This window comes from Vicugna pacos, chromosome 6 (genome assembly GCF_048564905.1).
Source record: "Vicugna pacos chromosome 6, VicPac4, whole genome shotgun sequence".
Taxonomy (NCBI): Eukaryota; Metazoa; Chordata; class Mammalia; order Artiodactyla; family Camelidae; genus Vicugna; species Vicugna pacos.
The window spans coordinates 4,931,866-4,958,793 of record NC_132992.1 but is presented as its reverse complement, the minus strand read 5'-3'; the positions used below and the strand labels follow the sequence as shown (position 1 = coordinate 4,958,793).

The 26,928-nt window shown below is 35.3% G+C and overlaps 2 protein-coding genes across 7 annotated transcripts in view; one reads left to right on the top strand and one right to left on the bottom strand.

The window, feature by feature from the left end:
• Positions 1 to 26,928, top strand: part of TRIP4 (thyroid hormone receptor interactor 4) — a 63,926-nt gene that overhangs the window by 3,472 nt on the left and 33,526 nt on the right. Inside the window, exons 1-6 of one of the 4 annotated variants that reach the window (XM_072962247.1) lie at positions 4,775 to 4,859; positions 7,214 to 7,324; positions 17,430 to 17,599; positions 18,408 to 18,541; positions 23,635 to 23,847; positions 25,311 to 25,389. In XM_072962247.1, the coding sequence (XP_072818348.1) occupies positions 17,461 to 17,599; positions 18,408 to 18,541; positions 23,635 to 23,847; positions 25,311 to 25,389 (565 nt within the window). In that variant the 5' untranslated portion in view covers positions 4,775 to 4,859; positions 7,214 to 7,324; positions 17,430 to 17,460. Of the gene's footprint in view, positions 1 to 4,774; positions 4,860 to 7,213; positions 7,325 to 13,573; positions 13,780 to 17,429; positions 17,600 to 18,407; positions 18,542 to 23,634; positions 23,848 to 25,310; positions 25,390 to 26,928 lie in introns of those variants that run through there. The other 3 variants (XM_072962248.1, XM_006209589.3, XM_072962246.1) reach the window with 3 other exon arrangements.
• On the bottom strand, positions 395 to 13,480 carry PCLAF (PCNA clamp associated factor). 3 transcript variants are annotated; one of them, XM_006209588.4, is made up of 5 exons: positions 13,344 to 13,478; positions 8,293 to 8,678; positions 7,918 to 7,998; positions 6,588 to 6,750; positions 395 to 1,420 (listed from the first exon to the last, which is right to left on the bottom strand). In XM_006209588.4, the coding sequence occupies exons 2-5, from the start codon at positions 8,336 to 8,338 to the stop codon at positions 1,375 to 1,377; spliced, it is 336 nt and encodes a 111-aa protein (XP_006209650.1). In that variant the 5' UTR covers positions 8,339 to 8,678; positions 13,344 to 13,478; the 3' UTR covers positions 395 to 1,374. The 3 variants fall into 3 exon arrangements, with proteins under 3 accessions (XP_006209650.1, XP_072818361.1, XP_072818362.1); XM_072962261.1 differs by lacking the exon at positions 395 to 1,420 and adding an exon at positions 4,730 to 5,466 and having other exon boundaries at positions 13,344 to 13,480; XM_072962260.1 differs by lacking the exon at positions 13,344 to 13,478 and having other exon boundaries at positions 8,293 to 8,697.

Sequence of the window (26,928 nt, the reverse complement as noted above, 5' to 3'; positions counted from 1 at the left end):
CTGCAGGTTCTTTAGGTCACATTTTTTAGAAACAGTTACATATCAAAATTAGACTTCATTGGACACACCATCATAAAGTTTCTCTCTCCATCAGTGAAAAATAGCAAATCAGGTTTCAAACCTATTAAAACTTGACTTATTTAGAGGGTTGGTTTGAGCTACTCCTTAATAAAAAGCCTAATTATCAAGGAAGTACTTAGGATAAAAACTCTACTCTCAATTCAGTAACATTCTGTTTAATATCCACCTCTAAAAGACAAAGAAAAAAATATTCTACAGTCATCCAGACTCATTTTGGAAGTTGATAAAATCAGGCCAGTGTACTGATTTGTATTTGAAAGGAGTAAAATAGAAATATCTAGTAGTATATAATCTTAGGAAGCACACATATGGATAGTCTTGTGAAAATGAGTAATCGTTTATTAAAAACAAACTTCAGAAAAGCATGCCTGTTAAAACATGGTTAATTTTGACAACAGGATGTCAGTAAGCAAAACGCCTGATAAGGAAGCAGAACATCAGTTACTAAGTAACACTATACCCACCTCTTCGATTATACCCCTGGTTATCTTGAAGAATACAATAGTAGCTCTAAGGACTTTAGATATAGCTCTGGGTTTATAGCATAATTTGCCTTTCATGTTTTATTGATTTCCAACTCTAAAAGTATAGGCCCAAAGGGTAATATTTTATGGCATTGAACAAAATGCATATTCTAGGAAAATTCCTCTCTTTTAATGTAGTCTGTGGAATCTTCCTGCCTGATTGTATGCTAGTATTTTATCTTTTTGTTTTGTTGTTGTTAGAAGCTTTATCAACCCTTTAAACCCTTAGGACTAAACTGTCCTTAAATTTTTCTAAGGAGAAGATAAATAGCCATCCAAATGTTTTCAACATTGCATCTTTGCCCCACTTTCTTAAAAAGGGGTATGGGTTCAGTTTAATTAACACTGAATTTTTCGATGTGCAAAAATCTAACTCTGCTTTTTAAAGCAAATAAAAAGAACAAAAATATGGCATCATTCCAATAATCATATGCCAATAAAAATGGCAACAGTACAAAGATCCAAGCAAACCTCAAATACAGTAGATTCATAATTAGAACACCATGCAATTACATTAGCAAGAAAAAGCTTAATAACAGGTAAAAGAAACCAAATACATTATGTTGAATACTAAGCTAAGTAACCATAATTAATCTCACAAACTTTCCAATATCATAACTACTTGCTCTTGAATAACTAAATGTAAGCCTCATTTTAAAATTAAATGCCTATTCAACAAAGCTAATTGGAACAAATACATTTATGCAAATTTACACCCTAGAATACCAGAGAAAACAGGAGACATTAGTCAAGGATGAATAAAAAAGTTCTATTCTTTTTCGTCATCTGTGTGATCAGGTGGCAAAGGACGTGCTCTGTAGAAAGAATAGAGAACTTCAATAGTCACCTGAGCCAAATGTTTAAAAATCAAAACATAAACAGTGTTTTAAAGACATATAAATCAAGAACATTAATTAACAGTGCAGTGGGTATGGTCAAGAGACTGGAAATGAGAGAAAATTAGACTCCAGTAACTGACAAACTCCTACAAATTCCAAATCCTAGAGCGATAAAACTTTTTAAAATATTTTATTTATTTTTATTTATTATCCTACCATTTTATTATTTTTTAGCAGGGAGGGTAATTAGGTTTATTTATTTTTAATGGAGGTACTGGGGATTGAACCCAGGACCTTGTGCATGCTAAGCATGTGCTCTACCACTTGACCTATACCCTCCCCTTTAGAGCGATAAAATTTTTAATAATTTATTTTGCCTGTGAATTTGCCAAATCAGTGTCTCCTTTAGGATATGTTGCCATTTTTATTAAAAGGGAATCTCTATTTCTATAGCATTCTATAAGGAGGAGGAGGGTAATCTACCTCCTTATAGATTAAGTGGATTGATGAGGAGTATAATCATTCAGTGAGAACTCTGTAGTAATAAAAGGCAAAAAAGGGGTTGGGGAGGGGGTCAGTGGTAGACTGCATGCTCTGGGTTCAATCACCAGTGCCTCCATTAAGGGGAAAAAAATTTTAACCAATACACTCAAGCAGAGAAAATACAGCAAGTTGTCATATTTGACTGTATACTCTTTTGGAACTATGTGAATGTATTACCTAATTAGAAAAACCCCAAAACTGTCTTAAATTGGCATGCGGTAGTCATAGCTTTTGAAAAATAATTTATATTATCCCAAAGCTATTTTGTACTTATTATACTTTTTATACAGAAAAAGTCAATTAAAAGCTTAACCATAAATCAGAATCTTTTTCAGAGCTGATAAAGGTTTGTGAGATCTCTCCTAAAATAATCAGTTTTCAAATTAGATCCAGTAAGCCTGAATGGTCATAGAGCTAGGTAGTCAAAGAAGGAAACTAAAACAAAGGTTTTCTGATTTAGTATAGGATTACCATTGACTCACTTACCATTATATTACCAAGAGGTCTTCATTGTACTTGCCTGGAAATGAAATCAAGTTAACAACTTAACACTATCATGACCCAAAATTCTTTTTGTGGGGGACCTGATTTAACTTACTTTAGGTATCACAGTTCTGTTCAAGGTTTTGAGCAGATAGTCTTTCTTGATTCTGATTCTCCCCCATGCACCTGATGGGTGTTTACCCAGCCTTTGTAAGAATTATGAAGTCATAGGAGTAGCGATGTTCTATATTTTGAATTAGAGAGTTTATAGCAGAAGTCCTTCTAATATACTGATAGTTTACTATTTACTATCAATACTAAATCTATTGAAAGAGTTCCCATCACAAGGAAAAAAAGTTTGTTTCTTTAATGTGTCTATATGAGATGATAGATGTTCACTAAACCTATTATAATCATTTCATGATGTATGTAAGTCAAATCATTAGACTGTACACCTTAAACTTATACAGTGCTGTATGTCAGTTTTGTCTCAATAAAACTGGGAGAAAAAAACAGTAAATCTATCAATTTACCATCAATAAAGTGATACTTACAACTCTCACAAACAAAAACAAATGTTAAGAAGCCTAAAGCAATAATGTAAACCTCTATTACCTAGTTTTATGTCACAGATTTTATTATACGATGGATCAAAGTTCTTTATAAGACTATATGTGTAATCTTTCTCCATATGATGAAAAGCCTGTGATACACGTTTTATTGCTATGATGATCAATGGCATAGCCACATTTGGCTATATTGCCAAATATTTTATGTCCTTAATGGAAGTCACAAATAATTCAAGAGGACTGTCATATATTCTAGAGCTAATATTGACTTTTAGCTTGTTCATATTAACATGAGAAAGTATATGGAAGAATAGTGCCAGAAAATGAGAAGGAACTAAAGGAGACGTATAGGAAAACAAGTCTATTAAAAAACTATCCAAAAATGTATCTCCTTGCTTGTTGATTTTACTGAAACCAGGATTCATATAGTGATATAGCAACAGAGTATAAAATTTGATTAATGCTCCAGAATTTAACATTCCTTTTAAACATCTCCTAAGATGGAAAGTAGGCACTCAATAACAATTTACTAAATGATCTTATGAAATTGTTGACTAATTCTTAACATTTTATATGCATAAACATCATTTTATACGTAAAAAGCTTCGTTTTAATTGCTCTTTTGGCCATTTATTTTTATTTAGTTTGTGTTCAATGCAAATCAATTCCAAACACAATGTACAATCCAAAACAGTACAGTGTTTTTGTACACTGTTCAGATGTACAGTGTTCAGATATGAAGCAAAGGGGTGTGTTCACTCACACACATAGATCTAACAGAGCTTGAGATCTGTTGGATCTGGTTGTTCCCGTGTAGGTTTCTAAAGATGGCAAATATTGACTTAAGACTTACTAAGAGTACTATGGACATACTAGATACTTAACACCTAAGCATCATTCTGTGAACATGTGAACTAAAGATTTCACGGAGTATCTATTTCTAAAAAGGTTTCTGTACATCAAGGCAGTTGTAAAGTTTTGCTTTCCAGAATCAAGCCCACTTAGATTTAGTAGCAGGTTCTAACTATCTTAAAAATAATGACTGATGTAGGTGTTCCACATGTAGCTATTCTGATTCATCAAGTTTTACAGAAAGAGCAAAAAACAGTTGTGAATTTAATGCAGGCAACTTTCCAGTCTTCATTTCCCAAAAACCCAATACACATTATTTTGGCCTCCTTCATATATTTGCCTCTTAATTTCAAGATCTGTCAAATATGCCTTCAAAACAGGTCAATTTTTAAGCTGTAAAAATTATTCAACATATGCACAAATACGAAGCAGTATTTTAAGACCGGTTGAAATCATCGTACTTCTAATCTTTGGAATCAAGTTAAGAGATCCAAATCAGCTATATGAGTCTGGCACCCTTATTGGATGGGACTGTGTGATAGGAAATACCTATCATTTGATTTTGAATATATATGCAAGGATTACTTAATCTTGGATTTGTAGTAGATTGCAATTCATCATTGCCCTGGCACACATCTGTTACTACAAAAAGCAAAATGCAACGGCAAATCCAAAGCCCCAGAGGAAAAAGTTACAAAAAAAACAGTAAAAACTTAACAATGTAAAACCTGGTTTAAAAAAAAAACCTGACAGAGTATATCAGCATTACACTAGGATTGCTGAAACAATACATAGAAGGTTTGCCGTAATACCTGGTGAGTGTACATCATAAACAGAATCACTGAAGCTTTTTATATTGTCTAATCATTTTATGGCCTTCTAGGTTTCATGAACCAAAATGAAAACTGAATCTCCATTCCACAGTTCATCCTTTCTCTCTAGATGACTATGAAGTTATTATTTACCAGGTACGGTTTCAAGTGTCCATATTTCTTAAATTACACTTAATCACATCATTAATTCTCCATGGTCTTTCCAGTGTTGTACGTGAAACTCCAGCAGATTTAATTTTGGCATTCATTATCTGGTCAAATCCTTCAGACGCTCTTTAAAATAGTCCAATTCGGGACTGTCAACATTTTCTGTGTTAATAAGGAGTGGAATTAGTAGATTTGATGAAGACCTGTTTTTTTTTTCCCCCCTTGCCACGCTGGACTTGTAGATGCCTCATGGAGCGAGCTTTAGGAGATGGGTTGGTAAACTGTAGCTGTTTCTTGGCCAAGTCTCTTAACGGTAGAGATGTAGAAGGGCAAGCAAGACCACAAGGAGACTAGCTGTTGACTGAAAGGCACAGCCGGCCGCCGTGGTTTGGATAGAAGGAGCTTCCGTGCTGGTTTTAACAACGGACGAATAAATCTGCATGGGTAGGAGCAGCACCAGAAGCAGCAGCCCCAAACTGAGCCTGGCCGCCATCTCCTTGCCCGCGTTGATCACTGCGCCTTGGACGGGGCTCGCTATGCGGGCGCTGGAGGATCACCGGGTCCTGGCTGATGCAAGGGAGGGACCTAGCAGGGTCTTAAATTAAGTGACTTCATAATGCCAGTGACGTGGCACCAAGCCTACCTGCCCTCACCACTCCCCACCTCCAGTCAAATAATTTGTTTTTGAAATAAAAAATTTCAAAACTCTTTGGAGAATCTGGACACTAATACTCATAAATCGACTTAAAAAGCAGGTTGCCATTGCTTTTTTTTCCCCTAATGGTACTATTGTTTTCCTGATTCTTAAAATATGTTTGTCGTTGAAAGTTGGAAGCACTGAGTATGAGGAGAGATTTCTACCCAGACATTATCACTATTGATACTTGGCATATTTTGTACAGACATTTGGTATATTTATATACCATGTCTTTTACACAATAATCATTGTATTTTTGTATCCAGAATTTTTGCTTAACATTTATCAAGAACACTTGCCTGACATTAAAAATTTGAACGCCTGATTTAATTATCTTCTTAGGTTTACACACTGAACTCTGTATGTGTGCAGTTTTATACCCACCTTGTTTTATTTTGAGGTATCCTTGCATAATTATAGAGGAGGTGTGAAGAAAATACACCATGGTGTTAGTTTTGGTTATTTCTTGGTGATGGGGATTTCTGTATTTTTTAACTTTTCCATAATGGTTATATACTTCCTGTGGAGGTTGAACTAGTAGTTTCTGAGAGGTGGGGTTAATGGAATTCAAGCTACATAAACCACCATAGAAATTGCTTTTGAAAAAAATCTATAGAAAACAGTAAAAATTAAAGAATAAAGACCAGAAGTTCATGGTTAATACTGTAGTACTTATCATCTGAATGGGAACTTTATCTGAATGGGAATTTTATCTGACCCTCTTTCAGTGACTGAGATTAGTAAAAATAATAACTTCTACTTACGTCTCAAATTTCAGAGTGACTTAAATAAGGGATTAGCAGTTTTTAAAAGTTCTGGTTTCAGAGTTTGGGTATTTTAAGCACCAGCCACCCTTTCTCCTTCCTTAGCCCTGCAATAAACCTTTTTCGGCTCCAAAAAAAAAAAAAAACTGGTTTATATTTTCTTATCTGCTCAAAGAGAAATCTTTCAGTTACTCAATATTCTGTTGTCTTTTATCTTCACGAATAAGTCTTCATATTCCAAATATAAAAACTTACTTTCTCTTTGCTTTTCCCAAGCCACTGCTTCCTGCCTCTTCAGAAATTCTATTCTCTTTTTCTGAATCTTTAGGGGACAGCCTGAAGAATTCTCCGATTCCTTTTTGCCACTTGGGAGTTGGGCGCACACAAACTGGATTTCCTCCTGCATATTTATTTTCTGCTATAAAATATAAACAGATGGAACTTAATAAAAATTAGGAATACAATCACCATTCCTTAAAGGGAAACTTAATTCTTTAGCATCAAATCTAAATGATATTAAATGATATTACATCCACCTTAAAGTGAATTTCATTTTATTTTTTTGTGGGGGAAGTAATTAAGTTTATTTTTAGAGGAGGTACTGGGGATTGAACCCAGTTCCTTGTGCATGTTAAGTATGCACTCTATCACTTGAGCTATATCCTTCCCCTTAAAATGAAATTTAAAATGTAACATAATAAAGCTGTATTCAGTCAGTAGTACATTATACATTATTATATATATCATTTAGCCTAGAAAAATTGCATTAACAAAATAGAAAATATTTTTCACATTTTCTCCACAAGCAGAGGTATTCAGTTAGTCTTATGTACTGTCTTACTAAAATTTGACACAGTTTTTTTCCGTATGTTCTTAACTAGGGCTTGTGGAATTTATCTTCCAAACTGCTCAACTTCCTACTGAAAGAAATGAGACACTAGATGGCACGGTATTTCCTCAACCTCTCATGGCACAGAAGGAATGGTGTGAAGGTATTTCCCTGGCCCAGTTTTCCCTCCTAATGTCCCAAAAGCAGTATCAGGAGCTGCAAAGTTTGAAAACACACGCCAAGGACACCACACTCCAAAAAAAAAAAAAAAAAAAAAAGAAAGAAAAGAAAAGAAAGGGAAGGAAGGAAGCCTGGAAAGTAGGTAGTAAGGGAAAAAAATGCACAGAAATGAAAACAAAAACATTTACAGGAAGAAGACAACGTGATTAGCACTGTCAACTATTGTCCTAATTCTTAATCTAGTAAAGAGGTGCTTAAATAGCCCCTCACAAGAAAAAGTCCATCTGTAAATATTAAGAAAAATAAGAACGCTAAAGCAGAAAAGAAAAAGGTTTGAAGAGAAAGTTTGTCCGTCCCTAATTCTTTACTATGCAACACCCCACCTCCACCCCAGAGCGCCAAGAGACCAAGGCCCATTCATTATATCAGAGGGCAAGGAAGAAATTCAGGGGTGAGGATCTCAGGAAAAGAAATTCCACGGTGGGTCAGGGGGCTCGCAGGTCAGGAGAACTGTGGTGCCAGGCCTGATCTCCTTTTGAGAGGGTTCCTCCAGGAGCTTGCAGGGGCGCTTTTTACCTTTCCGTGACGAAAACGACGTGGAATTATTGGCAGACGTTGAGGAACCAAGCACCTTCCTGGGGGCTCGAGAAGCCACCACTGCGGAGAGAGGTAAAGGACAGCATTCAGAAGGGGATAGGAAGTCTTACAGCCACGTTCTTACCAGTCTCTGACCCAGCCGACCGCAGAGAAGAGCCCCGCGATGCAGAACAGCAGATAACCCTCCCCTGTCCCCGCCGCTTCTTCCTCCTGATTAAAGGGGCCGGGCCGCCCCTTCCTGGCGGGCTGGACCAGTTTGGCGGGCAGCGCCGTGGGGAGTCCCGGCCTCTCCCGCCTGCGGCGGGGATGTCCGAAGAACCACCTGCCCTTCACTCTAGTGCTCGACTGCCTCACCTTTTCTGTAGGTGCCAGGGACACCATCTGCTTTAGTCCGCACCATGTTCGAACACGAGATGAGAGCAATCAACTGACACTCCAGTCGAGGGTGTTTCACGGTACAAGGCCCTGAAAACGAATCTCCCGCCAGAGTTTATATTGGTCGCTTTCCCGCGCGCTCCCTGTACTCTCCCGGGCCGCCGCTCTCATTGGTCCCGCGCCTTTAACGCGCAACCAATCACCAGTGTCCGGTGGTGACTGCTGCCGGCGCTGGGCGAGGTGTTGACCCGCCCATCAACTCGCAGAAGGTTGTGATTCGTATCTGCCCCAGGTGGGCGATGCCAGGGTGCTTTCCTAGGGTGCCCAATGTGTGGGTGATAAGACTCTGAACCAGCGGAAAGGGCCTATTAAGAAAAGAAAGCCCAAGAAAGACAGTGAATTCCAGTATTTCCTCAAAAGTTAACCACAGGCTTCTATCCATAGTGATTGACTCCTGGAAGCAACATCTGAAATGAACTTCTTGATGCAAATTAAAATAAAGAGAACTTTCCTTTAATAACTGAGGCATGCACTCTCTTTACAGCGTCCATAATTAAAACAATTCTATGGAATGGGAAAAAGGAAGCTAATGCAATTTATTTACAGGTTTTTTTTTTAGGATAGTGCGAAACTGAAGAAAAAACTAGGTGACTTGTATATACATACATACATTAAAAGAGACGTTATTATTATTATTACAATAAAACATTTTCCTGAGATCTGTATGGTCTCACAATTCCTTAAAAATATGTCAAATGTGCAAAGGGTATATCCCTGGCACATCGTGTACTCTCGAATAGGATCTCATAACTATTGTTTATCCCTATGCTTATCTTAATTACTCACAGTATCCCTGGGGGAGTGATTTTCACTCTCTGAATACCATTCACAAAACCTGATCAAATGAACTTGCCTTAGGATGTATATTGTTAAATGTGTACTTCAAAGGTAACCCTGAAAATTTAAGCACAGCATAGATTCTTTCCAATGAATTATGCTTGAACTTTCTGAATAAAGGTTACTCTGTAATTTAACAGAATCAACAACTACTTTGTGTTTTTTAATTACAGAATCTAGACAACAGATGAAACTAACACTGTAATAGGAGGAAATGTATTGCAAATTACTTGTAGTTTAATCTAAATCTTAGAGCCTAAGATTATAGCCAAATTCCTATCAGAAAAGTCAACAAGCCCTAAGGTATCCTTCTGTTCCTTGTCATCAAGCCCCTCTCAATACACAACATTTCTTCAGTGCACATTATTTCCATTTCAGATAAGTGGCTTCTACTTAAGGCCTGAATTACCTAATTTGAACTCATATCCATGATCCTTGGAAAGATCAGAAATGCATAGAGAACCTGGTCTTTTCTCTTGGTCCACAGGCCAAATAAATTGCTAGAAAGAATTGCAAATATACCTTTGTACAAAGGATCTACATATTACTATAGCTATATTTGTAGGTTTGTCTTTTTAATGTCAATTATGATAAGGAAGCATGTATATTAGAGTAAAAATTAAGAAAAAACAGTGATATGGAGTAAAAGTTCCTTTTTAAAATTTTTTGAGGAGGTAATTAGGTTTATTTATTTTTTTCCACTCTCACCACTTTTATTTAATATAGTATTTTTTAGATAAAACAAAACTTTAATTGCAAAGCAATCTGTTACAGTGTAAGATGTTTCAATACAAATACATTAGCTATTTGTTTCTATAGTAGCTTCAAAAAGTGACTTGTCATGCATTATGATATTTCAGAGTGTGCTCAATAGGTTTTTTCTGTCTTTCTTTCTTTCTTTCTTTCTTTCTTTCTTTCTTTCTTTCTTTCTTTTAAAGATGACTTAAAGAAATAGAAAGATATGCCATGTTCTTGGATCGGATGAATTAATATTGTTAAAATGGCCATACTACCCAAAGTAATCTACCGATTTAATATGATCCCTAGGAAATTACCCAGGACATTTTTCACAGAACTAGAACAAATAATCATAAAATTTATATGGAATCACAGAAGACCCAGAATTGCCAAATTAATACTGAAGAAAAAAAAATAGAGCTGGAGGAATAACCCTCCCAGATTTCAGACAATACTATAGGGCTACAGCATTGATGTAGATCAATGGAACAGAATAGAGAGCCCAGAAATAAACCCACAGACCTATGGTCAATTAATCTTTGACAAAGGAAGCAAGAATTTACAATGGAGTAAAGACAGTCTCTCCAGAAAATGGTGTTGGGAAAACTGGACAGCTGCACATAAATCAATGAAGTTAGTTACAATATTCCCTCATACCACACACAAAAATAAACTCAAAATGGCTTAAAGATTTAAACATAAGACTAGACACTATAAACCTCTTGGAAGAAAATATAGGCAAAACATTATCTGACATAAATCTCAGCAATGTTCTCTTCTAGGGCAGTCTACCCAGGCAATAGCAATAAAAGCAAGAATAAACAAATGGAACCTAACTAAACTTTTAAGCTTTTGCACAGCAAAGGAAACCATAAGCAAAACAAAAAGACAACCTACGGAATGGAAGAAAATATTTGCAAAAGATGAGATTGACAAAGGCTTAATTTCCAGAATAGAAAAACAATTCATACAACTTAGTAAAAAAATCCAAAAATAGGCAAAAGACTTAAACAAGCAATTCTCCAATGAAGACATACAAATGGCCAATAAGCACATGAAAAAATGCTCAATATCACTAATTATCAGAGAAATGTAAATTAAAACTACAACGAGGTATTGCCTCACACCAGTCAGAATAGCCATCATTCGGAAGTCCACAAACAATAAATGCTGGAGAGGATGTGAAGAAAAGGGGACCCTCCTACACTGTTGGTGGGAACGTAGTTCAGAGCAGCCATTATAGAAAACAGCATAGATTTCTCAAAAAACTAAAAATTGACTTACCATATGACACAGCAATCACACTCCTGGGCATATATCCACAGGGAACTTTAGTTCTAAAAGATATATGCACCCCAATGTTAAAAGCAGCATTATTTACAATAGCCACAACATGGAAGAAACCTAAACGTCCATTGACAGATGACTGGATAAAGAAATTGTGTTATATTTATACAATGAAATACTACTCAGCCCTAAAAAGGATAAAGCAATACCATTTGCAGCAACTTGGATGGACCTGGAGATTGTCATTCTAAGTAAGCCAGAAAGAGAAAGAAAAATACCGTATGATATCACTTACATATGGAATCAAAAAAAAAAAAAAGACAAATGAACTTATTTACAAAACAGAAACAGACTCACAGACATAGAAAACAAACTTTTGGTTACCAAGGAGGAAAGAGGGTGGGAAGGGATAAATTGGAAGTTTGAGGTTTGCAGATACTAACTAATAAATATGAAATAGATAAACAACAAGTTTATACTGTATACCACAGGGAACTATTCAATATCTTGTAGTAACTTAGAAGGAAAAAGAATATGAAAACAAATATATGCATGTATATGTATGACTGAACTATTATGCTATACATCAGAAATTGACACAATATTGTAAACTGAATATATTTCAAGGAAAAAAAACAAGGGAAGAAACTCGAGGACATGGGATAAAAGAGACTATTTGTTGATGGAGATACTGGGGATTGAACCTAGGACCGCCTGTATGTTAAGCATACACTGTACCACTGAGCTATACCCTCCCCTCCTCCAAAAAAATCTTAATTTAAATGTTTGCTTTGTTGAAGTTCTTCTCCTTTACAGTTAAATAAAACAGAGTTGTGTGGTGTGAATGTGAAATTTCTAAAGGTGTAGGGCATTAAGAAAAGTTGTAGTATGTACAAATGAAATTTCTGCCTAAATTTATACATAAGAATATCTTTAAATCATATTAAATAAATGTGCTTGCTTTGTTCAGGCAGAAATTTATTTTAATAAATGATAATGGGAGCTATATTCAATATCTTGTAGTAACCGATATTGGATAAAAATGAAAAAGTATATATATGTATAACTGAGTCACTTTGCTGTGATACTGACACAACACTGTAAATCAACTGTATTTCAATTTTAAAATGATGATTATGAATGGCATTATATTACATATATTACAAACTAGAGATTACAATCATTAACATATTCCTTATAAAAAAAGAACATTTTTATTCTTAAGGTTCTCGTAATTTCATCATAATATGCATGATATACTAAGTCCTATTGTACAAATAGCTTAGGTTAGTCTCTGTCTCCAAAAATTTAACATTTTAGTTAACAGAACAGTATAAAAACAGGTAAGGAAGTTGAATACGTTAGAATTAGTATTAAACGTAGCAGATTTCTATGAAGAAACAAAACTTGTACCATTTATGAACATTCAGAGTGTTTTTTTAAGCTGGTAAATCATGGATTTTCCAAATTAATAATAAAGACAATCTATACTTAATGTACATCAACATATATATGATTCTGATTATTTATGTTGGTAAAAATATTAACATAAAAAGGTGAAACAGCATCCATTATTGTAATTACATAGCCTAAACAGCCTAATGTGAATGAAAAACCTATACACGTAACATAAAGCCAGTCAATTAAATTTACTGATGAACTATGTCAGAAGACATTATGTTCTCCAGAAAAATCTGGCTAAATTTTTCCCAGTCCGTTGTCCCAGTGGAGTAGGAAGTAGCCAAAGACCTTTAACTCTGGTCACCTTGGGTTCAAATAATTTTAACTTCTTAAAAATCAATACGTATGATTCATGTGGAAGGTCTTCAAAGCCAAACCCCAGCACCTGTTTTACTTGTTTTCCCCTCCTTGAGCTTGCAAAGTTGTCGTGGCCCTCCTAGAAAAGACCTGGCTCAAAAAAATAAATAGAGATTTTAGCAGCCTGACTCTAGTATTGGACTGTATAAAAACCACAGTGCCACCGGAGCAAATCCTTACAGCATTTACTCTTAGTTTTCAAGTGCTATTTAAAATGTTTTACATAAAACCAGACCAATTCAAAAGCTGGCCCCTCCAGTTACAGGGTATTATGTTGTTTTTTTCCTAACCTGTAGTTTTTATAGGTATTTGCACTGTCTTCTCAGCAGAATTCCCAATTTTCACGTCCTACATCTGACGACGCGGAAGCATCACGCACAGATGGAGCCCTGGTACAATTGAAAACATCAGGAAGTGGGAAGGAGGAGGTGGCACAGGTGGGAGGGATCTGTGTTGGAGGCGGTGCTACGGCGTGGGGCGGTGCTACGGCTTGGGGCGGTGCCGGCTGGCGGAACCCGCGCGAGCGAGGTCGGTGTTGCGAAGGGAACTAGTCCGGCGCAGGACGCCGAACGTTTGTAGCCCAGCTGGTTCCGGCTGGGGAAAATGGCGGTGGCCGGGGCGGCGTCTCAGGAGCAGCTGGTGGGCTGGTGCACCCAGCAGTTGCGGAAAACTTTCGGCCTGGATGTCAGTGAGGAGATCATACAGTAAGACCGGTTTAGATTCGAGGTGGGAAGTAGCTCTGGGATGTGCGCTGGCTGAGCGAACCGGGAAGCGGGGAGGACTAAAAAGTTGATGAGTGAAGCAATGTGATAAAAGGACTGCTCTCCGTCTCCGAGCGCGGGATTTTGACCTCCGGCTTTTTAGTTTAGTTTCTGGAGTGAGGTGTCAAGGCTCCACGATCGGCCGGCGGGGCCTTTTTTTCCCCTAGGAAAACGCCAAATGCCTGATAATTAGACTTGGAGGACTCCCCGGAGCCGGTTTCGTATAGATTCTGGGGAGAAGAGGCAAGCCAAATTGTCTTTCCAGAAATTCCTTACTCTGAGTATTTCAGTTTGCCGGATCCGGTTTGTGTCAGATAGGACATGAAATTTAAATGGGTGCGGCGCAATACAGTGCAAAAATAGCTCCGGATTCCCGAGTCCCAGGTTCTATTTTCTGTGGTCATTCACCGGTTTTTGGAACTTCAAGCAACTTAATTTTCCTCTTTGTACCTTAGTTTCCTCATATGTAAAATGAATAATTAGCAGAGGTTATCTTTAATGCTTTATGTTTCTTATCAGATGGAGATGATAACATGACTTAATGTCTGCTTTTAATTGATTTGTTTCACACATTTTTTTTTATAAAGGCTTGGTTGGTTTTATTGTTTGCTTTTTGCGCTACTGCATACCAGGTGCTGGGGCAACAAAGATGGTTGAGACGATTGGATTCTCCTTCGTTGATGAGTGCTGAGATGGGAAAAGTGCAGGGTGTTGTGGGAGCATTGAGTAAAAGACTTCGTTAAGATTTGAGAAATTCGGAAGCTTTATTGCAAGGGATGAGTTTAACCTGAGAACTAAAGGATAGGTAGGTGGCAGTGCAGTTTTCAAGCAGAGGAAAAAACTTCTACAAAAAAATTGAACGTAATCAAGGAACCTGAAAGTGTTTCTTGATTTGTTTCCTTGCTCGTTGATTCTGACACCTGAATTAAGTTCTAGGGCTTTTGTAGAAAGTAAGGTTAATTTCTGAATTTCAGAGAAAGTAGACTTGATGGCAAGGACAGAGTTAAGAGAGCCTATTTTAAAGGATTATTTTGATGCAGAGATGGAGGAAAACAAGCCAAAAAAGCAACTGCACCCCTGGCCTGGGGTTAGGTAATCATCTATTTAGAATCCAAGATATATAGGCAATAAACCAACTTCAGGACTATCTATTTCTCTTAAAATTTTTCCAAACAAATGCTACAGATTTTGGGTAATATGCCCATAACCCAGCAGGTACAAGACAGTTGATTGAGCCAAAGTGAATACTGTTACCTTCACCTGAGAAATTGGTATTTATCACTAATTTCAGTCACTGTCAGTTTTTGTCTGTAATATCTTTTGAAGCTTAAACTGTTTTTTCATCTCCTAAATTCTGTCCTTAGAACTAAAGCATTTCTTATATCTGTAAAACAGTAGCCAAGGTCTTCTCCCTTTAAGAAGCACTGGTGTAAGGTAAATATACAGTTTTTGCATATAATTTAAAATCTTTGATATGAATTAGCTTTACTATGTGCATGATGGGAGGAAATAAGTGTAAAAACCACTCTAATAATTTATATATCTGGAGTTGGGTAGGTATTTAGTTGTTTTTTGAAATTAAAATTTTAGGTCTAAAAATAAAATAAAGGATTATTTTGAGCACTGGAATAGACTATCAAAAAAACCCAGTCAAGCAAATATTATATGATATCACTTATATGTAGAATCTAAAAAGTAATACAAATGAATTTTTTACAAAACAGAAACAGACTCACAGACATAGAAAACAAATTTATGATTACCAAAGGGGAAGAAGGAGGGGAGATTGATAAATTAGGAGTATGGAAGTAACATATACACACCACTATATACAAAATGGTTAAACAACAAGGATTTACTATATAACACAGTGTGCTTACCTGAACAGTTTGGTATGAGTGGCCTGAATTTTTTAAAAAGATGATATAGAGCTGTTACTCTACTAATCAGTGGTACGTTTATGAGACATTAAGGTCTGTAAACAGAGTTAGCAAAATAAACTTTGTTCCACAGCCTCCATTAGTTCTTGTGTTGGTTGACTCTATTGTGATGAGATTTGGTATATAACCCATTTGGATGTATGCTTTTCTTTATTATACTTTGTTAAATAGTTAAAATGACTTGTATTCAAATGTTTCTGGAACTCTTTAAGTAATTCCTAGTAACTCTTGAATACTCCAGAGTTAAATGATCCCTTGAGGTTCCTTGCAGCTCTGTGAATTCATAATAGCGATTAATCTTTTAATGGGGCCTGGTAAGTTTGGAGATCAAGCTGATTAAACTATGAAAGTCCTGAAAATACTTGTGCCTTTTTAAAAAATTTGTGATGGATTAGAAGATGCCCTGAATGAGATGCAAAGGCACAGATTTGTTCACGAATAGATTGTTAACTCTGCAAATCCACCACCACATTAGGAAAAGAACCCAGTACCTATGCTACCAGTGATAGGACAATTGCATGATTTTTTAAGAATTTAAAGGATATATAGCATTATTGTAATAACTTGTCTTGTATCCCATACTAGCGTGTCTGCATTACAGTTTCTTCAGATCTTCTATTGCTTTCATGGTCCGATATCTTAATTTATTAGTAATTTTTTTCACTTCTTTCTTCCCTAATGATGTGACATATGTGCTGTAGAAAACTAAAAAAAAAAAATCGGAAAAGGATAAAGGAGGAACCAAGATTACCATAATACCACAACCTAGAGATAACTATTAGTGTTTTTTCTTATGCATATTGTAATGCGTTTTCAAAATACATTCATTGTAGGGGAAAAAAAGAAAAATAAACCAAAAGTCTTTAATCATATCACTTAGTGGTAATCACTTTGGTATATAACCTTCTAGCCTTTCGTCTACGCGTAAGTGTACGGATATACACATTCCTTTTATGGCAATTGGGATCTTGTGCTATATAGTCTATCCTACTATTTCACTTTATGTGAGAGCATTTTCTCAGATAAATATTTTGCATAAATTTTCCTGTGTCTCTTATAGAGTCCTATTTCTTACAGTCCTATAAATGGAATTGTTGGATTGTTTTTAAGGCACTTTAAGTATTTTGGCTGATCGATTTCTAGAAAAGTCGTACTGACTTGTACTCCCACTCTGTTTCACTTTTAGGAATCCTTTATACCGTTTTCTTAAAATAGATCTGCTTATTCTGAGTGATGCCAAACTTGATTTATAATTTCTAAGAATGTTAAATCAGTAACTGATTAGCTTGTAGTATACATATTTTTGGCAAAAAAGAAATTTTAGGTTTTGCAATGTAGAGATTAAATAATTGTATTGTCCTTAGGAAAATATAATGACTGTGCATGTGTAGTTATGGCGAGTGTTCGTCTATTAAGACCATCCCTGAGTCTGTCTTCAAACAGTGATTTGATTCTACAAATACAAAAAGGTTATATTAATTTAGATTATGAACTACTTGAGATCAGGGTCTTTGTCTAATCAAATTTGTGTATCTAGCATCTAACCTAGAACTTGCCTTGAAATAAAAACTATTGAATTAATTTTTTTCCCCACTACTTTGATGTCTGTTATAATTATTGAAAAACATAGTATAAGCTAGCCTTGTTTCAACAACTTGTATCTTTGCTTCTTGAGGTATGTTTTGTCAATTGAGAGTGCTGACGAGATGCGAGAATATGTTACTGATCTCCTTCAGGGAAACGAGGGCAAAAAAGGTCAATTCATAGAAGAACTTGTAACCAAATGGCAAAAGAATGATCAGGAGTTGACTTCTGATGCTCTGCAGCAGCCCTTCAAGAAAGATGGTAATTTACTATAATTAAGTAAAGGTTGAAATGTTGGTAGATTGGCTGATTTATGGGACCTGGTATGTTCTGTCACCATTTATTTCCTCACAGCAAACTTAACCAGAATTATATGTATACATATTTTAGTTCAGTTCTACTCAGTGTGTAGAAACAGTGAATGTTGTTTTGGTCCAGACTTTTTCAACTTAGAAAATATCACAAAAATACCTATTTATAGATACAAATGTGGCTTCAGAATAACTTGAGAAATTTATACATGAGTTAAAGGCAAACTTCAGTTATGTATATACATGGATGTAAATAAATGTTAACAATTTTTAGTATGAATAGCATTTAAATTTTTTTTAATTGAAGTATAGTCAATTATAATGTGTCAATTTCTGGTGTACAGCACAATGTCTCAGTCATGCATATACATACATATATTTGTTTTCATATTCTTTTTCATTATGAATAATGTTTAGAGGCAACTTTTAAGTTAAATAATACAAAAGATAAGCACCAAACTAAATAAGGCATTATAACTATACAATCTAAAGTATCAGACTTTAATTTAACTTCTTAATGTTAGCCAGTAGTCTTTTATCATTGACTACAATCTTGAAAATGGTGGTTTAAATTTAATTCTGATTTGAGAGGAAAAGATAATTTAAAAACCTGCCTGACTTCGTATCTTGACTCTAATACTAAGCATTGCCTTCTCTTTATTAGCTATTAATTCAACAATGAGTCCTACTATTTTCAATTTATCTATGTACATGTGTATATATATATATATTTTTTTTTTTCTTCTTCTTCTTTAAAGAAATTTTAGATGGGCAGCGATCAGGAGACCAGCTAAAGAGGAGTAGGCGGAAAGGGAGAAATAGACAGGAAGTTCCTGCATTTACTGAACCTGATACGGCCATAGAGGTCAAAACACCTTTTGATTTGGCGAAGGTGAGTGCTTTGAGAATGAGCCTTTTTTTGGCTATATAGAGAAGAGATAATGACTGATACATTTCAGAGAGCAAAGGGTACACATTGATCTAGTACGGCAATTTTTCAACAAATGCATGAATTTTATGGTGAGAGAGTGATAATGATGACATTTTCTATATGTAGATTTTTTGAGCAGCTTGATTAAATAAGTATTATAAGGATTTTTTGCTTAGAGATATATATACTATATATATGATGGAAAATTTTTTTAACATTTTTTATTGATTTATAATCATTTTACAATGTTGTGTCAAATTCCAGTGTTCAGCACAATTTTTCAGTCATTCATGGACATATACACACTCATTGTCACATTTTTTTCTCTGTGAGTTATCATAACATTTTGTGTATATTTCCCTGTGCTATACAGTGTAATCTTGTTTATCTATTCTACAATTTTGAAATCCCAGTCTATCCCTTCCCACCCTCCACCCCCCTGGTAACCACAAGTCTGTATTCTCTGTCCATGAGTCTATTTCTGTCCTGTATTTATGCTTTGTTTTTGTTTGTTTGTTTTTGTTTTTGTTTTTTAGATTCCACATATGAGCGATCTCATATGGTGGGAAAATATTTAATGAAGTGCACTAGGGCTTCAATTTCAACATTTTTTTGTGAGTCTATACTGAAAGAATGCACAATTCTAGCTGTTTTAAGAGTATTTCTATTTTAGACCATTCACTACCACCACCATCCTCACCATCATTATTTAGCATTTAGAGTTCTTTCATACTCTCTCTTGGTTCTCAAAATAGCCATGCAAGGTAAGCAGAAATATTTATATTCAGGGCAATTTGACAAGCTAAATTTCCCAGCAGACTGGAATAGTTAATTATGCTAAGAAGGAAGAGAAGTGACCAAAAAATTCTGAGTGTGATGACCATGCGAAAAAACACGGAAAATGGTTTGCAAAGTACTGTGAACTTAAAGAAAAAAAAAAATAGACATTTAAGCCTTTTATTAATTAATATAAAATGAGCACAGACTATCACAAGCAAAAGAAAAAACACAAATGAGCAATAAACATAAAAAGATGTTTATCCTTAGTAATAATTAGGATGACCATTTTGTTGCCCTATTTGCCTGGACTCTCCTGATTTTAGTACTGAGAATTCCCATATTCTGCTAGTACTCAAATAAGAAAACAGTAAATCCCTGAGATAATTGCCTATCAAATTGTCAAAGATTTAAAAAATAGAATACTCAGTCCTGTTGAAGTTATATTAAAACAAGAACCTCTTGTACACTACAGGTGGCAATATATATTGGTTTAAGTTTTCTGGGGGACAATTTGGTAGTGTACATCAAGAACTGTGGAACTGTGGAAATGTTCTTAGGCTTCGGACTGATTTTTTATTTTTTCTATATATATTTTGTTATTGAAGTATAGTCAGTTTACAGTGTTGTGTCAATTTCTGGTGTACAGCTTAATGCTTTAGTCATATATGAACATACATATATTTTTCTCATATTCTTTTTCACCATAAGTTTATTATAAGATTTTGAATATAGTTCCCTGTGCTATATAGTATAAACTTGTCTGTTTTATATATATTAGTTAGTATCTGCAAATCTTGAACTCCCAATTTATCCCTTCCCATCCCCTTCCCCTCCTGGTAACCATAAGCTTGTTTTCTATGTCTGTGAGTCTGTTTCTGTTTTATAAAAAAGTTCTTTTTTTTTCCCCATTTTTTTTGTTTCCCCATATAAGTGATATCATATGGTATTTTTCTTTCTCTTTCTGGCTTACTTCACTTAGAATGACAATCTCCAGGTCCATCCATGTTGCTGCAAATGGCATTTATTTTGTTCTTTTTATGGCTGGGTAGTATTCCATTGTGTAAATATACCACAGCTTTTTTATCTAGTCATCTGACTTATTAATATGACTTCAATATCTAACTTAAGGAAGTAATCAGAAACCCACAAAAAAGGGTTATGTTCTGCATGATGTTATTTATAATACTGAAAATATGAACTGACCTAATTTTTTAAACAGTAAGAGATAGATTAAAGAAATTATTGTTCCCTCATTTGATGGAATTACCATGCAGCTAATTTCTTTTTTTAATATATGTTTTTAATTGAAGTATCATCAGTTTACAATGTTGTAAACTGAACACTGTAAACTGAAACTAAAATAGAAACTAGTTTCTGGTGTTCAGCGTACTGTTTCATTTATACGTATGTATATATTCCTTTTCATATTCTTTTTCATTATAGGCTATTTGGTTATTCAGAAATTTTGATTGTATCTGCTGTGTGTCAAGAACTGATTTAGGAATTTGAGGTATAGCAATAAACAAGACACATTAGGTAGGTTTTGTTGCCCTCCTAGAGTTTACATTTTAGTGGTTCAGAGGAAAGGTAGAAAGATAGTCAAAAGAAAAATTTTAAAGTAATTAAAAATTTTGAAGTAGATTGTGAAAACTGCCATGAAAAAATAAAAAGAGCAATGCAGTAGGCAGTAATTGATAGGACAGGAGCTCTTGTGGATAGGCTGGGAAAGCCTCTCTGAGGGAGTGGAATCATAGCTAAGACCTGAACACTGCCAAGGAGCCAGTATATGAAGAGATGGGCTGGGAACAAGGCAGAAAGGAAATAAGTGCGAAGGGGAGATGGAGAAAAGTCTTCTCGGGAGTACCAAGAGCCCTGTGTGTCTGGAGCATAGTGAGCAGGGTAAGAATGATAAGTAGATGAGGTTGGAGAGCACCTGGGGGCCGTATGTAAGGCATTACAGGTACTTATAAGTAGCTTGGGTTTTATTCTTAGCAAGATGGGAAGCCAGTGGATGGTTTTGAGCAAGGGGTTGATACGCTTATGAATTTTCTTGCTTGCCCTGTTCTCTCCTTCTCTGCTCTATTACTCTGTCTCTCCTTCTCCTTCTCAATGAATGCTTATTGCCTGTTGTATATAAGAGACCTAATCAAAGCACAGCCCTCAATCTCTCAAATACCATATTTTAATGTAACTGGATACTTTAATAGGAGTGAAATAGGAGTTTCTGCTCAGAGATTTTACTCTTCCCCTCACCACCATCCTGAGAGCCAAAGATAGGATTGCCTAGCTTGAAAAATGGCAACCTGTTAGATTAGATAAAATCCTTAGCACTTGCCTTAGATTTTAACTTTTGTCTAGGTTGACTTAATTGATACTGTCCTTGTATCTCAACTTTTGGCTTTGGACATTAAGGCATGTTACCTGTCTTTATACCTAACAATTGTTACCTTTCTTATGGTAACTTTCCTACCCACTAGAACTCCAGAGATTTTTTTGTCTCTGAAACTTCAGTCTCTGGAAATGATTGAGAAACTCTCAGTTTAAAGCGAAAGTAAGATCACAGCATGGGAGAGGCCTCTATACACCCTAAGTGTCACAGGCTGCTATGATCTGAATGTTTGTGTCCCCCTCAGAATTCATAAGTTAAGCAGGGGAGGGTATAGCTCAAGTGGTAGCGTGCATGCTTGGCATGCACAAGGTACTGGGTTCAATCCCCAGTACTGCCTCTAAAAATAAAGAAAGAAACCTAATTACCTCCGTCCCAAAACAAACAAACAAAAAACAAAATTCACAAGTTAAAATGTTAATGCCCCGTGTGGATTAGGAAGTGGGACCTTTGAGAGTCTCTTATGTCAAGAGGGTGGAGCCCTCATGAATGGGTTTAGTGCTCTTATAAGAGACCCCACCAAACTCCCTACCCCCTTTGGCCATGTAGGATACGATGAAGAAGTGATTTCTGTGACCATGGAAAACCCTTGCCCAACCATGTGGCACCCTGATACTGGACGTTCACCCTCCATAGCTGTAAGAAATAAATTTCTGTTGTTTATAAGCTACCCAGTCTGTGGTATTTTGTTACAGCAGCCGGAATGAACTAAGACAGAGGCTGATAAATATAGTTCTCTTTTCAAAGTTTTTATTTTTAACACGCATGCAGAAATGAACAGGTGAATTTTCACAAACTGACTTTTGTATAGCCAAAAACCAAAACATTACCATTCCTCTAGCAAACCCCTCCATGCACCCCCAACTGATAACCCTCCCAAGGGAAAACACCTTCTTGACTTCAAATACCATAGATTAGTTTTGCCTACTCATGAACTTTGTGTAAATGGAGCTAGATGATATATACTCTTTTGTGTCACTTGGTTTATGAGAATTATCCATACTTTTGTATGGCTGTGCTTTTTCATTCTCATTGGTACATAGGATTCTATTAAGTGAATGCTCAGAAACTATTGAACATTTGAGTGGTTTCCAATTCTAATGGTGCAGTGAATGTTCTTGTATATGTCTTTTGTTGAATATATTTACACATTTCTGTTGAGTATGTGCCCAAGAGTTGAACTGCTGAGTCACAGGATATACAGATGCTCACTTTAGCAGATACTAGTTTACACTCCCACGAACAGTATGTGAGAGTTCTGATTGCTCTGCATCCTTGCCAACACTCTGTATTTTCTGTCCTTTCAACTTAATTATTCTCGTTCATGTGTCATGGCTTTGCATTGTGGTTTTGTTGTGTATTATCTTGATGACTAATGAGGTTGAGCACCTTTTCATGTGTCTGTTGGCCATTTGAATATTTTCTTTTATGAATTTCCTGTTTAGGTCCTTTGCCCAATTTTTTATTGTTATCTGTCTTTTTCTTACTGAGTCAGTTCTTTATAGATTTTTCTTATTTTATTCGTCTCATTTCCAAATCTATGAACATCATCTGCTTTTAGAGGCATTTTTGTTTTTTATGATCTCCAATTTAGCTGTGCTTAAATATGTCACATAAACAGTTTTTATTGCTACATTTACCTTCCACTAGCTGTAATACAGGGCTGAAGGCCAATAGCAGAAAAGTGTGAGTTTATTACCTAGTTTTTCAGGAGAATAACCTTTTCTCAGACCCTTGATAATAACTAATTTGTATTTCTCCCACTCCCTTTCATGGTTCCTGAATAGTGTGTAAGTCATTACTTAACAGAACTGAGGTTTTTCCTCTCTTGACTGTTTTCATTGTCATTAATTATCTGATATTATTTCTGATATCTTTGTACAATTAGGCACAAGAGAACAGCAGCTCCTTAAAGAAGAAGACGAAGTTTGTCAGTTTATACACAAAAGAGGGACAGGACAAACTTGCAGTCTTGATCCCTGGTCGCCACCCTTGTGATTGCCTGGGCCAGAAGCACAAGCTGATCAATAACTGTCTGATCTGTGGGCGTATTGTCTGTGAACAAGAGGGTTCTGGCCCCTGCTTATTCTGTGGTACCCTGGTAAGTTGTTTCTTTTCTATTTTACCACACTTTGGTTTTATACATAGGGACATTTACACTCCTAATCTCTCTTTTTCTTAGTAAGTTCTTCCTCAGGATGTCCAGGAAATTCTAGTAGCAGGAACTTGTATAGTCAGAAGCCCCAGGTGATATCCCAGTCCTGAGGCTTATTAGTCAGAGGGTTTTGAGAACATACATTGCTGAGGGATCCAAGTCTTGTATGAGATTAACTTCAATTCAAGAAAACTTTAGGGCCTGAAATGACAAAATTTTTTTTGTCAGTCTTCAGATGTAGCTCCCATTCCTAGGGAAACAGTGCCACCGTGATGTAGTCCTCCAGTCTTTATATCTTTTTTTTTTCTAGAACACCTCCTTTTTATAGCACTTCATTATTTGCGTGAATGACCTCAAAGAGTGTAGCAGTAATAACTCTCTTACAGATACCCTAGTGAGCGGTCTAGAAAGCTTGTTCTGCCTGTTCGCTGACTGGCAGAAGCAGTGGCATTTGGCATTGGTGAAGGCGTATATTTTGTGTTGCTTTGTTTTCCCTTCTCTGATGGGGCCTTTAATTTTTCAATATACTCGCCGAATAAGCTGATAGACAATGGATGACCTGAAAAATATAGTATCTAATGTAACAAGTGTTTGTAAAATGGCAGTAAATGTCCTCCCCTATGAGACTTTCTCTAGAGAAACACCCTACAGCTGCTGGAAGGAACTCTATGTGCCACTCAGGCAGCTGCTAGCCAAATGCAGTATTTTCTGTTAGGTCCCTGGATTCCTTCAGTTCAAGAGAGAATAATGTGGATTGGCTTTGACATCTTGTAGTTTTATAAGCTCAGTATGAAATTGTTTTTAAGGAACCCCTTCTTCTTTTAAGTAACCTCCATTCTTATAATTGCAGTGATTTTATAATAAACAGAACTTTTCCTTTCTTTAATACGTTTATTACTTTATAAGTAGATAATGTTCGAAGGCAAAGAAAAAAATATGTATAGTGTAAAAGCTAGACTAGTTTTCCCTGGTGGTACTGTATTTTGCTTCTTTTTCTGGTTCTTTCTAATAATACACCTGCTTATACTTTCTCTTGTAAGACCTGGATTTCGCCATTAGAACTGGAAGGTTTGTTTTTTTTTTTTAAGTGTTGTACATTTGTTCAGTATTCCCAATGGTGGCAGATCTTTGTTCTTTGAAAGTAGGTTAGATTTTTTTTTTACCTTGTCATTCAGAAACACTTACAGTGAGATCCGTTTTTGGTGTGATTTATAAAAGAAAGGAGAAATGGAAAGAGGCTAGCATAAAACTCATTTGGATATACATATTTTTTGGTATGTTTGTCTAGATAAAAAAAAAACTCATTATTTTATTGTCCTTTCTTATGTGTAATTTGAGGTTACTTTTTAAGTGTATTAAGCAAACAATTTAATGATTGAATTGTGTGTTTTACTCTTATTACTTTACAGGTATGTACTCGTGAGGAACAGGATATTTTACAGCGTGACTCAAACAAGAGCCAGAAACTGCTGAAGAAGCTCATGTCAGGTAGGCAACAATCTTCTACCTGGATCACACCGGTGATGGATATGTTTTGTTCTATCTGTGGTTGTTTCTCTTTCTTGTATCCTGGTATGCAAGATGCAGTTTATTTACTCATTTACTCTACAAGCATTTTGTTTTTTAAAGTTCTTATTAAAACCACATAACATTGAGCAAAAAACTAATTATAGTACTACTGGATTATAACCCAAAGAATAAAATAATATCATGAATTAACTGAATGTTAGTTAATACGTGGTGAAGAAGGGACAGCTTTCTTATGAAAGAATTCTAATTAATACACTGAAGGAATTAGAGTAATAGAAAATTACCATTAGAACACTTCAGTAGTAGTAATTGCTACAGACAAGATCCACCAATGGATGCTAAAATTATTGGATGTAAGTTTTATAATAGAAGATTTGCAAAATCATGAAAGACAAGGAAAGACTGAAGAATTGTCACAGATTGGAGAAGACTAAGGAGACACAACAACTAACTGCAATGTAGGATCTTGAAGTGGATCCCTAAACAGGAAAATAGTATTAATGGAAAAAATGTTGAAATTCAGATAAAGTCTGTAATTTAGCTAATGGTATTGTACTAATGTTAATTTTTTACTTTTGATAATTGTATTATGGTATGTAAGATAAGATATTAAGGAAAGATGAATGAATGTTATACAGGAAGTCTGCAATTTTTGCAACTCATTTCGCAGTCTTTTATATTTGGAAAAAGTATGACAAAAATCGTTAAGGACTTTTTAAAGGAAAAACAATGTACTCATTACTGTAAATTTGTGTAAATATTTTGTTTCTGCTTTAGTTCATAGTTGTTTTTTTTAATATAGATTGATTTGTATTATGAAGTAGCAGTCACAGTGTATACAGAATTTTACTTTTTCCCCTTTTTTAAATTAATATTTTATAATTTTTTTGTTACCATATATTCTTCATATTTGTAAATTTTAGTGGCTAAAATAGTCATTAACTTGACTTTAAATTTTAGTTTGATTACCTATTTCCCAATTATTGGATATTTTAACTGTTTCCAAATTGTAAATAATACCACAGTGGTCAACTTTGTTAATACTGTGTCTTTTGATTTATTTCCTTGGGATAAATTCCTAAGAGTGGGTTTACTGAGTCAAAGAATATGGTCATTTTTGACCCTTAAGATATATTTGCCATATTACTTTACCAAAATATTGTACCAGTCTACAACAACATTAGTATTTTACCCTCAAAGCTGTCACTGTTGAATTTTGACATTTCAAATTATTTTATTTTTATAGCTGTGTTTTTTTAATTATTATTAATGAGGTAGAACATGTCTCCATATTTTTTTAATTAGGATTAATTTAGGGTCATTGTTATGAGAAAAAGTAGTTCTAAATGCTTTTCTTATATTCATAACACAAGAATCTCTTTTCTAAATTAAAAAAAAAGATTTGACAGGACTTTGAACAGGCCTAGAGTTTTAGGTAAAGAGAAAAGTCATCCTTCGTTATACTCTAGTTGTTTTCCTAACATGTCTTAGGTCTTG